The 15,691-nt window shown below is 38.8% G+C and overlaps 1 protein-coding gene across 4 annotated transcripts in view; it reads left to right on the top strand.

The window, feature by feature from the left end:
* The window catches only part of OSBPL2 (oxysterol binding protein like 2), a 40,697-nt gene that overhangs the window by 503 nt on the left and 24,503 nt on the right, over positions 1 to 15,691 (top strand). Inside the window, exons 2-4 of one of the 4 annotated variants that reach the window (XM_074843368.1) lie at positions 449 to 545; positions 12,426 to 12,464; positions 14,324 to 14,488. In XM_074843368.1, the coding sequence (XP_074699469.1) occupies positions 14,452 to 14,488 (37 nt within the window). In that variant the 5' untranslated portion in view covers positions 449 to 545; positions 12,426 to 12,464; positions 14,324 to 14,451. Of the gene's footprint in view, positions 1 to 195; positions 546 to 12,425; positions 12,465 to 14,323; positions 14,489 to 15,691 lie in introns of those variants that run through there. The other 3 variants (XM_074843365.1, XM_074843366.1, XM_074843369.1) reach the window with 3 other exon arrangements.

Below are 15,691 nucleotides of genomic sequence, written 5' to 3'. Positions count from 1 at the left end.
CAGCTGAGTCCACAGCGGGTTGGATCCAAGCGGTGTTCCCCTTCCACGTCTCAGCGCAGGCGGCAGAGCTCGGCTGCCCCGAGCTGCGGGCTGGGTGGCAGAACCACTTTCTCAGCCGTGGGGCTCGTCTCTGGGGGCGGGGGAGGTAGCGGGGGGCTGAAGGACGTTGCTGTGCAGGGTGCGGGTTGCAGGTCAGTGGAGCTCTGTCAGTCCTAGTGTAGGGATTTTTCAAATTTTTTTTTTTCCTGATTGCTTTTTGGAGCTTGGTAGTTTAGCAAAGGAGTCTATGACACCCAGTTCCCAAGATGACTCTGTTGAGCTCAGCTTCAGCACGATACAGGAGCCTCAAGAGGCCTTTTAGGCCACAGCTGAAGCATAGAGAGCAGTCATTTGAGTTTGGCTGTATTTTTTTTGTTCTTCAGTTACCTACTCAATGTTTCTCTTACAGAGCTCCTGAAAGGGAGACAAGCAAGATGGGAAAAATAGCGGGAAAAAAGGCTTTTTTTTAAATAACATGCCACCAGAACTTCTGCATGGTAACAAAGGTATAAATTATGTTGCCATTTATTTAATTTGGATATTAATCATGTTTGTACTATATGTTTGGATTCAGGACTCCTTTTGGAAATGATTTGTTCCTCTGCAGCACTTGCAGGCCAGAATTTCAGATGTAGATTTGAAATTGCCTTCTGTTTTTTATGTCTGCTATGGCCTTGTGTTTCCCCTCAGAAGTACCTGCCAAAGCATGTTGAACACGAGCAGATACTGCTTTCATTTTACTGTGAATTTTCTCAATTGAAACACGCAGCCTTCATTTAAGATTTCAAAAGCAAAGAGTAAAAAGGAGACACAGATCCGCAGTGTGGATTAGCATTACTGTACCACTCTTCTCAGTGTTTCCTTTTTTAAAGCTTATGCATGCAAGAAAAAATGAATTTGTTCCATTACAATTTAGCCTTCCAAAGTTCAGTAACTCCATGTTCATGTTGACATCTGAGGGCAACCACATATGTATCGTCTTAACAAACTTTACACCATATGCTCTGGGACTTCTAAAACCTCAGGGCAACTTCTGGAAGCAGTGACTTGGGTAACTTCCAAACATAAAGCACTGCGCTGTGGGATGGAAGTAGGAGAACTGGCTGAACTAGCATGGAAGCAAGAAATTCCAAGCAGTGATTTTCCCCTAAGTATCCCCCTGGGTTTTCAGTTACTGTAAACATAGCTTTTCTTAAAATAGTTGTCAAGTGACAGAAAGTTGAGGGTGATCTAGGATAAGATCACGAGTGATTCTTAATGTTGCTTTCCTGAACCAACAGCACCCCATAATGAACTTGTAACTTCAGGGAGTGCTCGGAAGGAAACACTGAGACATCTGCTGTCCGGGAATAACTGTGCCATTTTTCTCCAAAACTAGCTCTTCAGCCATACCAATATAATCCTAGAACACAAAAATTGAGTGTAGAAAATTATGATTAGACAGCAAACTATGCCTGCAAGTAGTTGAGGACTAGATGGGTTAAAGGTTTCAGTTGATGCAATACTGAAAAACAGTGCTGTGCACGTAGTTATTTGTTTGCTAACATCTATGCAAATGTACTTGATTTGGTAACTGAGCATGGAGGGTAATTTTCACTGTTGGATGGTTTCTTTAAATTGATTTTAATACTGTTACTGCTTTCTATGATATGTATGTGCTTAAGCTGAGAGGTTTTATGATTGAAACTGGTATTTCTTTCAGTCTTTCTTCTTGTGAATTCTACTGTGTGAACTTCACACATGCTGACCTAGAACAAAGGTGGAAAGCTTAGCTTTCTGTTACTTTAGTGTTGGCTGGAAAACATACCAATCAGGATTTTTTGCTTTGATAAGGCTGTATTTTTAAATCACTGTTTGTAGTGCCAGTCAGATGATTTTTTTTAGTTGTTGTTGTTTGAAAGCAAGATTCGCATGGAAGTACACTGAATTTTTAAGCAGATAATTCATTAGCTTTGGTATTTGAAGTAACTTGTCCTTGAACAATGCAATGTTACATCATGCTACTTGATAACTAGAACTTCCGTTTACATGTTGGCGTTTTTTCTAGTCTTTCACTCAGCATCGGTTTTGTCACCTGAGTCACGAAGATGTAAGAAATGTCTGCATTTGATGCTAATATGGTGCTTTAAAATGCTTAGTGTTTAGTCTGTTCCCTGTGAAATAACTAAAATGTTTGGTTCTCATACATTTTTTGAAAGAAATGCACAAAATCAGGCATGCAAAGAATATGCTTTAAATACATCTTGAATATTTTTGCTGAGTTTGAGTATGTAACTGATCACAGGGACTTCTCCACCTAGCTGAATAAATTGGAAAGTGAGAACAGTGAATAAGTTGGTCACCCTGTATCTGCCACTTTAGAAGATGTAGGACTTTGATATGTTTCTGTTTGCAAAAGAAATAGGTTATGCATGATATTGATTCTTTTATGGTTTTTTATTATTTTATGGAATAGACCATTGTAGAACTTGGAATTAAAAAATACATCATCTCAATCCTCAAATTCTTAATAATTACTGTGCAGGAGAATATATAGTGGTGTAATTATTTACTTTGTATTCTTAAAGGCTCGTAATAGCAAGTTGCATGAGAGCAGTAAGCAATTAGAATGTGTCAAATGTGGCTTATCATTACTTTCAGTTATACTCTTCAAAAATTTGTTGTTGATTCAGTGCACAAAGATAATGTCTTAATTTTCAGGATCAATAATTTACAAGAATAGACTAGGCTTGCTTAAACTTGATTTTTTTTTTTTGTACAGTTACAATTGGAAATTCATTTGCTTGCCTAGACAGATCCTTTAGATTATTTCAGTATATTTATTATGCATGTAATTTAATGAGACAGATTTTTAGTAAATTACAGCAGCCCTCCATTCAGAAAATGCAGGAGGCTGGATAGCGTTGTCTTCCTGTGATTGTTTATAAATCTGGCAGGAGCGTGCACAAAAGGTGAATTGTGCCTGCAGCTGCAGAAATACATCTGGACCACAATTTTAATCTCGGCCCTCTTGGTTTTATAGCCCAAAACTTAAACTATATATTGCTCGGTTGGACGCATAACATCTGTGCTTGGCATTAGGCTGAATGAAAACCTTGATCTGGAGCATTCCTGTTTGAGTTCCTTTGCTGTGCTGCTCAGAGTTTTAGATGAGATAAGGGTTGTGGCTGTTGGGATGCTGTGAACCTCTGGGGTATTGCAAAGAAGTTTGCATGCTTATGATGTTTGTCAAGAAATGTGTTTCCATTAATTTCATTATATTTTTACTAGCATTATTTTTACTCTTCTGAGTAATCTTTTTTTAAGGGCTCCCCAAAGAATCTCTTAATATATCTCACTGGGTTTCGATTGTAGTGATAGTTCAAAAGTAATGATGATATGGAAAGTCTGAAGATGGTAAGCATTTGAATTCTGAGGTGTCTGTGGTTCACTTCAGACCTCACCAGCTCCGGCCACTGAAGTGGCAGAGGCTGATGTAGACCCTGTTCCCTGCAATGTGTCAGTGCAATCAAGTGAGAATGAGAATCATTTTAATAACTTTCAATTATAAAACTTGTATGTGTTAAGGCTATGGAGAAGTTAGCTCACCAGCCTGTTTGTAATGGTCCATTTAGCAGCATGTTTGTTTATGGATGAAATGAGAACTTTGTTAGAGGAGCAGAACTCCCCGTGTGTGTGTTCTTTCTAGGTTTTGCACAACATCAGTGAAACTTGAACGGTTGTTTAATAGTGAAACAAAAATGCTACCTATCTTTAGAGATGTAAATAACTTTATTTACATGGTCTTATTTTTGTCTTAAACGTAGTTATAAGTGCTGTTTTATTATCCAAGTGGGTTAATGTTACTGAGCAGATAGCTAGGTGGATTCTTTATTAAAACTGATCTCTATAGAGATACTTACCCTGTCTTGAGAAGTCAAAGTTTATCCTTTTTTTTTTTTTTTTTTTTTTTTCCTTAATCTCTTGACAACAGTGAACATAGTAACACCTTTATACTGGAATCCATTAGGTACCTACTATAGATGTAGCTTTAAAGGAAATTCAACCATAGCAGAAACTCTGACTCTAGAGCTTTTGCAAATTTGTGGTGTCATCTTAAACTCTTTAACAGAGAGTCTGCTAGCTGTATGCATGAGCTCATGCTGCAGTATTTGAGTGTGTGAGGAATCGTTAGTAGGTTTAAAAATATGGTTTCTTGTGCTGTAAGGCTTTGCACTAGGTTAGTCAGCTGTTGTCCTCCTGCTTTATTTGCAATATGATTGTTATCATAATTGTTTAAGAGTCTCCATGAAAATGATTTGTAAGATACCTTGTACAGAAGAAATGTGAAACTACACCTGCCCGGAGAGAATGGGTCCACAGAAGTAAAGTCTGAAAACTGCCTTTGAGTAGGAAGATCTATAAACTTAAACCTGTAACTATTTTTACTGTTCTAGGGGTTTTCTCTAGTGATTCTATATGCTGTAATTGTCTTTACATCTGTAAACTTCAGTGATTGGTTTGTAGGGGTGGTTACATTATGATGAGCAATATTAAAGCATACTTAATTTTACCTTCAGAGTAAGTTTTAGTTCAAAGAGAAGTGTTCATAAATGATAATTACATAGCTACTGATACTTGTGTCCAAAGCTACTGTGCTTGGAGTTATTGATTACTTCCTATCTTCTCTTACAAATAAGATAAAACAAATCCTCAGAAAACTGCTAGGAAGTAACTAGTTTAAAAATACAGTATTGAATTACTAATTTTTTTTAAGTGTGGCTAGAAATGAGCTGGTTTATCAGTTATGATTAAACCTGGCATTATGCATCATGGGTAGAGAAGGCATGTAAAACAGAATTTTGTGATCTTTTACAGTTGTGGGGGATGAAATAGTTTCCAAGGGAAGGCTACAAAGTCCAAAGAATGCTGTACGAGATGCACTCAGGTGGAAAAACGTCTCGGATATTGATATAGTGTTAAAAAAGGAGAGCATTTACAGAGTTCTGTGTGAATTTCAGTGAAGTGTTTTGCATCAGAAAATATTAATCTGCTGGAACCAAGTTTCCTTGGTCTGTTTGTTTGTTAGGTTTGGTAGAAGTTCTGCCAGCCAGTATCCTTGGCTGTAGAACAACATTTTTGGCTGAAGTGAAACTGGGGCTAGCCATCGGTTCCATAGGTAATTGGGCACTATACCGTGAGGGCATTTTCTGTCCAGTCTCATCTTTACAATTTTTATGTTCAATAAATAATACTGCTGATAGCAGCACTGTAGCTTTGTGCTGGGGGTAATACTTAGTATGTGGGACAATTATTGTGGTTTGTTCTGATGCAGAAAGAGATTTTGTAGTCTGAACTCAGTTGCAAACCAGACTTCTAGTGTTTCAGTTGGCTCTCATTCTTGTGAAGTATCACCAAAAATCTGTATTCCTGAGAGAACAGAACATGATTCTCTCTGCCATAAATCTGTTTGGCTCATGTGTTCAAAGCTAAATTTTCAGATGTTCAGTTTGCTGCCGCTGTTGTTTCAAGTGCTTTAAAATTAAGTTCAGCTTTCAGGTTGACATAGTGCTGAGGGATATGGCGGAGTTGAGAACGGTCAGTGTTAGGTTAATGATTGGACTAGAGGATCTTCAGGGTCTTTTCCAACCTAGATGAGTCTGTGATTCTATAAACTATCATCTTGGGATGCTTTGCTGCTCTGGTTGTGTTGTGGGTTGACCCCAGCAGGCAGCTGAGCGCCTTCCCCCCCCCCCCCCCCCCCCCCCCCGTGGGATGTGGGAGAGAATTAGAAGGGCAAAAGTGAGAAAACTTGGGGGTGGAGAGAAAGACACTTTAATAAGTAAAGGTGGGAGACAAAGCCAAATAGAAATAAAGAAAAGCAAGAGATGCAAAAGCAGTCAGTCACTGTCAGCTCACCTATGTCCAGCCAGTCCCCAAGCAACAACAACCCCTGCAAAACTCCCCTCTGGTTTTATTGCTGAGTGTGATGGTAGATGGTAGGAATATCCCTTTCATCAGTCTGGGGCAGCTGGCCTGGCTGCATTGCCTCCCACCTCTGGTCCACCCCCAGCCTGCTCGCTGTGGGGGCAGAGTGAGAAAGAGAGAAAGAAAGCCTTGTTGCTGTGTAAGCACTCTTCAGCAATAAAAGATGGGTGTGTTATCAGCCCTGCTTTGGTCACAAATCCAAAGCACAGCACTATACAGGCTGCTAGAAAGGAAATGTAACCATCCCAGCAGAACCCAGTACAGGTACTCGACTGTCCCCTTGGCATTTAATAACTCTCAGCTACGTTAAGGCCTTCAGTAAGGATAGCTGCAGTCTTCAGAGAAATGGAAGAGTGACAGTGAGCCAGATCTTCAGCTCATCCTCTGCTCAAACCTCTCTGCGCTTTGTTTAACAGCCTTGAGAAGGAAGTTGCCCTTCTCGTACTGTGGATGCGGAGTGAGTTTCACGTTGCCAAGACATCTTGGTGGAAGATGCTATTACATTCAAACTTTGAAGTAAGAAACAGATCTAACTTGGTAAATAAAATCCTCTTCTGGATTCTGCCATCTGTGTAGCTGTTCTCTAGCTGAAGAGATTTTAAATGCATAATAATTACAGCAGGTATCTAAATTGCCAATTAAATTGACTTCTTGGCTAGTTTTTATAGGTATTTTAGATCCAGTGTTGTTGGTAACCTAATTTCATGAGTCAGTTAAGATTCATCCTTGCTGAAGCTTTCATTCAGAGATGAAACACTGCAGTTTGATGCTTTCAGGAGGTGCGTATGAAACAAAAACACATGAATATTTATCTTCTAGTTCCAGCTATTTATTTCTGTCCCTTGAAGTACTACAGCTATGTTTTATTTCAGCTGGCAGCTCAAGAGGAGATGGTTGGCTCTTATTCCACCAGCCATGCTGTAGGACTGTTGGGTTTTTTGTTTTCTTTTTTTTATTTATGATTTTTAGTGTTAATATGGAAGGTATGTGTGTATTTGATCTTCTGCTCGCTCTTTCAGAGTCTCTTTTTGGACAGAAGGTGCATCCTGAACCCAGGATATCAAACTAATGAAAATGTTGTCCTTTATTGACATATGCTGTTAGGTGGATTAAATGTGCCATGGAATGAATTTTCCTTTGTATCAAGCTAATTTTAAATTCTGTCAATACCACTTCTATTAAATTGAGCTCATGCCCTTTTGACCCATTAAAGAAAAGCAAAAACCTGAAAACTGAGTGTCTTTTCAGAGTTTGTGGAATTTGCCCCTTCTCATCCTCCCCCAGCAATACTTGTACAGTATTTTTATCATGTGACATTTGACAGAAAGAGGGTTTTTTTGGGTTTTTTGGGGTGTTTGGGTTTTTTTTGTGAGGAAGGGCTCAAGTGCCCTTTTTTTTTTCTTTCTTGCAAGTATTCTCTTTTCAAGTTAATAAACTTAATTTGTTTTAAAATTTGCTGTGGACGTGCACATCCAACAAAACCGTGTTAGGCATGTGAAAAAGCTGATGAATGTGCTAGTTCATTAATTCTTTGGTGGCCCTCTAATTCCAGTGTATGGAACTTCTAACACCCTACCTGCTCATGCTGGTGAGCGCCTGAGTTTATTTTCATGGCTGCTTAGTGTTTCCGTACTTAGTTTTACTTAAATGCTCCGTGATCTCACAAGTAGATTCAATGTCTGTGTAATGAACGTGACCTAGTGTTTTACATATGTCTCACGGAGCTAGAACATGTGCTTTAAGAGCAAAATAACCCAGGGTTTGTAAAGGTAATAGGATGGTGTCAACAAAGCAGTGGCTTTCCAGAGTTGCTGCGTGGTGTGAAACTTCAACTGCAGGTCTGGAGGGATAAGACACTGCAGCTGTAGTCAGCCAGCCAGGCTTCAAAACTGATCTTGCTGAACCGCATTCCAGTCAAATTAGCTACTCCAGCCATAAATGCTTACCTTTCTATAGAAATGTAAATGTTTCTTTAAGGAGGAGTAACTTTTGGTTAACCAGCTGGGTCTTTGTTGAGGATTAACGTAGAGCAAGTTAGTATGGAGTAACTAGTTATGTTGAATTAACTAAGTCATACTGATTGCATGTTTAAACTCTTACGGGTTGTTTTGAAGAGGCACTAGTGTTTGGGGTTCTTTAACTGGTGTATAAATTCTGAGGATCCAGGGTCTTAGTGACACAGACGTAAGCTGGGTTTTTAATTTTTTCTGTTGAGGAACGGAATTTGAGAAGGAGCAAGCATACATTCTGACAAATTTGAGGAATTTGAACGTATCCAGATAAATGGCATAGGAAATGTCAACTTTTAGTACTTGATAGAGCTGTAAGCAAATGGAACGATGTTATGGAGAGCTATTACAGCTCATCTCCACAGCCTCCTCTGGCATATCGGTGTGGAGAGTTCAGGTGCCAGAGAGCAGCCTTCGACTGCTCAGCAGGCAGCGGGTCTCCACACCTTTGGTTTCAGAGGGAAGCTGTGAAGGTAGAACCTCTCTTTCCAAGGTGTGTGTGCCTCCCTCCTCATATAGGTGCTCACACACGTGTCATAGAATGTTTTGAGCAAATGAGATACTTTATAAAATGATTTGCAAAGTCTTGCACTTTTGTTGTCCTGGTTTTAAAAACAAATTCAAGTGAGAGGAAACGGTTAAAAATAGGTGGGAACTGTGCAAAGTTTGGGACTAATCTTATTGACACTGTATCTCTGGAAAAGAGTTCCCTGTACCTTCTACTGCTGGGGACTGTGAGCTTCTAGGGGATGCTCTGATCTGTGTAGAGTTAAACTTCTGGAAGCAAAACCTGTTACTGGAAGCCAGATCACCTGGTATGTGTCACTGTCAGTTACAGGTTCAACACTGCTTGACAGAACACTTTGTTTGATATTATTTGTAACCAGCTGATTGACAGGTACGCTACGACTTTGTTCTTCCTTTGTCATGGGACCTTAGCTGTCACTGTAGTGTGGGTGGTATGAATAGTCACATTCTCTGCATCAGGGCTGTAAAGATCACTGAGAGAAGCATGTTTTCTCCTGAGAGTGAGCCTCTCAGGATCTTAGTACCTGTTGTGATCACTGGTGTGCCACGCATGTTTAGGAACAGCCCTTTAGGAACAGAGAAAACAGTTTGTTCTCTCTGTCTGTGATAGATGTACTTCTGGAAAGCAGTATGTCAGTCTTAGTAATTCCTTCCTCTTTGTAGAACCTATCTCAAGGTGTGCTATGGATGTGGTGCAGGTGTTTCCTTGTGTTTCTGTAGTATTTATTGCAGCTGCTGCTTTGTTTTGTCCTTTGCCTTTGCAAAACATCCTCGTGTCCTTTAAGAAAAGGACTGTCCGTGGTCATCAGGCATACAGGAACGTGTGAACCTTTTCTGATAAACTGTGAGGATTTAAAGGAGTTTTAATTACTAACCGGCTTTTGACTAGTTGTACAGCGCTGGTGAGGCCTTTTAATAACAAAAGTATAAACCAGACTTTGTCCTTTACCTGTTCAGGTTTTGGGGGTTCTTGTCTGGGACAAATATGGCATTTTTATTTCAGCATTGGTATCTGCGTTGCTAAATTGTGTTACTGGACAGCATAATAATCTTGTTTAACCTGTTAGTGGATGGCTTTACAGCATCACCAAGGAGCAAAGCTTATTTCTGAGGAATCAAAATGATAGTCTTTTGGTTAGAAGATACCAGAAGCTTTTAAAAATTTTTGACTTTGCATGCTATGCTTAGCTTAATTCTTGCTAGTCTGGTTTTGTATATTGTGGTCATTGACACACAAATGAGCAAAGTGACTAGGAAAAACTAGGTTCTGCCCAAATAACTTGTTCAAGACTTGCTTCAATAAATTATGTTAAGCTTCACTGTTTTCTGATAATTGCTTTGGCTCTCACTTTAGATGTCATTTCAAAGAATAAGATCATATTGTGAATATTCTGGACAACCTAGTACAGAGAATTTCTTAGGGCAAAATATAAGGTAATGCAGTCTGCAGTACAAATTTACCAACCAATTATGAAGTTGTACTGTTATGATGAGTGCTGTACTTTTTTTGGATGTTTTTATCTGTTGTCTTTCAGTTTGAGCTTCAAAAATAGCATATCTCCTGTAGGGAAGTAAATCTATTTAATCTATAAAAGTAAATGTGATAGTTTTTATTCATGCACACAAATCCCATAATAAATCCAATTAGTATATACCAATCCATAGCCTTACCATATGAGGAAATAGATGAGCTTTGTCACTTATCTTGTAAACCACAAAATCTGGGCTGCTTGTGGTCAGGGGTGTGTTGTCATCATTAAGTTACGCATTTCCAGTTCTCTGAAGATGTCTACTTGCAGATTTTTCCTACTTATAAAATGATTTATATACAGGCTCTCTTTGGTCGTCAATGTGGCAATGCAGCCAGGCTGCAGTCCCCAGGCAAAAGCACCTTTCTGGGTGTTGGTGCCTGGAGTACCCAGGCCCAGCCCCTTAGCGCTGGCTGTGAAAGTGAAGCCCACTAAGATAATTTTAACTTGTAAACCAGCAAACCCTAATGGCTGGAATAGTGTTCTCCGCAACAAAGAGTGAGTGAAGTACTGTATGGAAAACTGTTTGTTACATTCCTAATGATTACTATGTATGTTAAAAAAAAAAAAAAAAAAAATCTAAATATACTCTGTATTTCTACTACACTGTAGGACTGAAAGATGTGAACATGATGTTTATGCTTTATGAAAGATTTTCCAGGATGGCAGTTGGTCCTAAGCTCCTGAAGGTCTGTCTGATGCAGGAGTATTGCACTTCCTTGAATGGCAATTTTGATAAAAGCTGTTAACTACAGTTGCTAGTGTGTAAGTGAATTTTTCTGGGTGCATTGTGGACACGAAGGAGGAAATACAGATTACAAATGCTGAATATGAAGCAAACAGGATGTTTTTGTCTTCTGGCGTTTTAACCTAGTTGAAAGTAACTTTTACTGTTGCTTTTAGTAAGAGAAAAGGACTTAATCCTAGCTTTTTGGCTCATGAAAGCTAAATGCTGTTGTTATTGCATGTTCAGCTACATGCAAATTCATGTTAATCTCTGCTAAGTAAAAGAACTGAATATAAAAGAAGTGATAGGAGTGTTAAGTTATTCCTAGTGTAACTCTGATGCAAAGTATATTACTTTATCCTTTTAAAAATCCTTCTAGCACCTTAGAATTTGTGACTGTTATTTAAAGTGACTTCCACAAGTATTTTGTTCTTTAGGCAATAGTTACAAAGCTTGTCTATAACTTACAGGGCTATGACTGAACTTTCATTTTCAAGTAACAATGAGCCTAAGGTGTGGTGTGAGGTGCTCATCAGGAGAACACAGCATAACTCTTGCTTTCAGTTAACTCAAGTATTTGATTCTAGTTACTTCATTTGTACTTGGTGAGTATTTTTATAGGAAAGCTTCGCTGTCTTTGTAGTGAAACTGCTGTGTGATGTAGTTCCACTTCACAAGTCCTTTTGTAATGCAGTTGTTATAGTGCAGGAGGGGGGAGCGGAGAAACTGGCATTCATCTGTATGACCTTGTTTACTCTAAGGCTCTTAACAATAAAATAGCTGACAGTTTTTTAAGTCATAATTTTTATTTCTATACAATACTATAGCATACTGGAGTTGCTGTTCTGAAGCATCTCTGGAGCTTGCAAACTGATGTGTAATGTGCCTGTGTTTGGATAGGGACCCTGAGGAAGCCTGCTCTTTGTGTTTGAACTGAATGGGGGTGGGTGTTGAATTAGCTCTTTTTTTCCTTTTTATGTGTTGCAGATAGATATAAGGCTGTTTCAGAACAGAATCTCAGCGCATGAGCTGTATGCAACAACAGGATAGTCCTGCTGCAAGAGCTTAAATGAAAAATAGAGACTAAACATAAAAAGGGAAGATGCAAGAAACAAGAAAACATGGAGAAAATGAGGGGATTGTAGCACTGATCATGAGGGCTCTATCTTGTGCATATACAGGCTTCCTTCTGGAAATACTGGCTATTGTTTTGCTGTAAGGATGCAATACTTGTGGACAATTGAAACCATAAATGTCTTGCATCTTCAAGGGTACAGTACCTTGGAGAGTTAAAGAAGCCCTCTAATGCAATTTCTTTTTTGGCAAACGGGTGGAGTCATTCCAGCATGGTGATAACGGCGTCTGGGGTGAACAGTTGTTCTGAGATGTTGAGTTCCTGTTTTCTGTAGCAGTAGTTTTCTTTGGATTCCCACTTTCTGCCCCTGTTTAAAGGTTTACATAGTTGTATCAAGGACAGATTTTCTGCAAAGATATGACACATTTGGAAATCTTGGAAGGGGTCCTTCCAGATACACTGCTGGTGGGGTTGGAAAGTTTGGAGAAACTCTTAAGACTGACAGCAACTTTGGTATGAACAAGCTTCTTTTTTTTTTTTTTTATTTACAGAGTCAAGGTCTGGCTTCCCCTAGGCAAGATAACGCAGGGGTAGGTACGCTGGCTTCTACTTACAGTGCAGATTTAGAACAATGTTATCAATTCTGCTGCTTAGTTCACCCAGAAATCTGAGCTAGCTCTTGAACCAATTGTTAGTTAAGAGGATTTCTCCCTTTCTTTGATTTTGAGGCAGTGTGATTGCTAGTGGCCTGAACTGCCTGTATCTTTCTGAAGTGAAGCTGATGCTCCTTTCCCTTATGCAAGCAGAGCACTTGCTGATAGCCTTGCACTGGAATTCTTCAGCCAGACTTGTTAATGTCTTGAGCATCCTTGCCTAGGAGAATGCAGCACTTTGACAAAAGTTAGTTAGAAACTTGTTGCTGATGAGCAAGAATGTTGAAAAAGTTTTAAAGGTCTCTGACTGGATAACAGCACAGGAAAGAGGGGAGAAAACTATCATCCATCTGAGAGCAATTGCAACAGCACTGCAGCAACAGTCAAGAGAAGCAGCTGTATAAAGTCTTGTCCTTGTGGAGGTGAGGACTTGTAAATAAGAAATTGATGAAGATTATGTGGAAGCTCAGATACCATGATGCAGAGTTTGATATGAAATCCTATAGTGGCAAGGAAATAGGGAGTTCCTAAGGGAAAAGTGACAAGCTAAAATACTTGGCCTTGACAGACGTAACACTTCAAGGTGAACGCTACGTTCGTTAACTTAGATGAGTTTCAAAATAGGCTATTTTAGCTTCTCCTTCTAAATGGAGATTTGGAAGGACTGTATGTGTGTGAGGCATTCAAATAGCTTTTGTTCTGGGCGGTGAGGTAAAAAGACTTGAAGCACAGGAGAAATCATGCAGCTTGATTTCTTGCAGAGAGGAAGAAGGAATTGGCTTCAAACATAGCAAGCTCTTCTGCTAGGAGTAGAGTGCGCTTCTGGCTTTGTTTCTCTTAATTGGAAAGGAATTGTGCAAGTTATAATTACTCTGGAAGAACTACTGTCACAAAAGCAGTGGGATTTTCAAGGATCATAAAAAATTGAGACTGACAGATTGAGGTTGTTTTGGAGGAGATATCTATAGCATTGCCATGCTGTCGTTTATCATTGTGTACTTGGCTCGTCATTGGTACCTGATGAACATTTGTAAGAGTGGAAGCTAAATTGTCTCATTATTCTCCTTAGACTAAAATTGGGTGAAGTAAAAATGTTTACGTTACACCATTGCCAACCATCTGGAAAAAAATCTAATTTAGGCTATCCATAAAGTAGAGCTGGAATGCTTCATAAATCTGTAAGTTATTTGCAGTATGCTTGGCTTTACTGAGAAAAAGTTTGTTGTTTCTTTACACTCTCCCTCTAGAGGGAAAAATCTCCAGTTGTCATTTCAAGACTTCATAGCAGTAGCCTGACAAAGCTTCTCTAATGGTCACTAGATACTAATTGCATGACGTACAGTGAGGTCCAACACTTTTATGCAACAGTGAGATTTTGAGATACAAGGTTCTTTTTCTTGTTCCCAGCTTTCTCAGTTGAGGATGCAGTAAAGCTAATCATTTTGATGAAGAGGAGAATTTTTGTTTTGCCAGCTGTATCTTCCTTCAGTTCTCTGTTCCTTCGAGCTGTATTTTCCTGAAATGTAACTTGCAGTCAATAAGATATATTTTACAGTAGTGTATATGATGTATCTATATAGAGAGGAGTGTGGCATAGTACATCAGCTGTTCTTGTGGTAGGTAGTACTTGTCTTCAGAATGACTTTGGTATCAAAGAAGGCTGTTTACTTATGAATGCAAAAATCCATCTTTTACCATGGGAATAAATAGGAAAATTAGTATTTGTCAAGTGTGCATGTTTGTGCATATAAGAAATGTGGAAGTTGCTGATTCTGTTTCCCTGTCTTGTCAAATAGATCATCTGAAGCAGCTGGGTATTTGCAAAAGAAGGCTTCAACAGCACACAGCTACTTAATCTCTAAATCAAGTTCAACGATGCATTAGAGGAAGCTGGATTGGCTGTACGGAGATTTCACACTGAAGGATGAATAGTGAAGAAGAGTTCTATGATGCCGTTACGGGTGAGTGACAGGCACAGTGCCAAGAAAAAATAGAAAGCTATAAACTGCATTGTGTGTGTGGTGAGGGGCTAGTGATATATTGCTGTTAATAAATAAATAAAAAGTAAACCGCTGTTGGTAAAACTTGTAGCACTATCTTCTGCGAAGAAGAAAGGAAGAATTATAATTCAGGTTCAGACCTGTAAATGAGAGATTATTTTTATTAAAGCTTAATGCTGGCTATCATTTTATCACTGTAACAGTCCTTTAGTGGCCAAGTCTTGCTTTCATTTTCTGTAAAATACAGGTAATTTAATAGCAGCTTGAAGTAATGCTTTTAAGACCCTTTGGAAGGTGAAATATCTTCTGTGGGCTATTTTTATTGTTATTTTATTCATTTCTTTATTTTAATGGAAAACTTATCCTGAAGAATTGAAGTAGAAAATGTGTTTCTAGTCAGAAACAAATTACTGTAAAAGTATGCTTTCAGGATAGGGAGCCAAAAGTCTTTGCAATCCAGTGTTGTTTCTTGAAAAGCAAACATGAATCACTTCACACTTGAGCAGTGTATCGAATAGTACTTTTCTTTGAACTAATAAGGATGAATGGATGTTTATAAGAGCTTTACATGGTTTTAGTGGTGAAATAAAATGCTTAGTGTTTTAATAAAAAAAAAAAAAAAAAATCCTTTCAAAGACCGCAAACAATTTTAAAGTCTTCCACTTAAACGTCTCCTCAGAAATCCTGTAATAGAGGTGAAATGAGAAATGCTGGCAATGGTGAGTGTAGAGTGCTTAATGCAGAATCATGGGAATGAAAAGAGAATAATGGGAAGCACGAAAGCTGAAGGAATGTAGCGTGGTAGATACAAGTGGATAAGGTAGACTTAGACATGGTTGGCTGGAAATTCATGAGAGGAGTAAACAGGGGGCTGGGTGAAGCAATGTGACTGACAGTGGATTGTATAGGACTTGTCACAACTATGTCATGGAGGAGAGAAGGAAATTTGGGTCGCATTCATGCTAGCTAGGAGGGATAGGGGCTAGTACTCAGAGTTCATCTGTAAAATCAAATCATTGTACCATCAAAATATTGAAAACACAATGAATTGTTCCTGTATATTTTTAGTAATCTTTCAATTTCAAGAGCTCAGGACCATGGCCATAAATGAACTAGATTTTTTTTTTTTTTTTCCCCACTGAAAAAGGTGAACAGAAATGTGCC

This window comes from Strix aluco, chromosome 17, assembly GCF_031877795.1.
Source record: "Strix aluco isolate bStrAlu1 chromosome 17, bStrAlu1.hap1, whole genome shotgun sequence".
In the NCBI taxonomy this organism is placed as follows: domain Eukaryota; kingdom Metazoa; phylum Chordata; class Aves; order Strigiformes; family Strigidae; genus Strix; species Strix aluco.
This window is presented reverse-complemented; position numbering and strand designations above follow the sequence as displayed.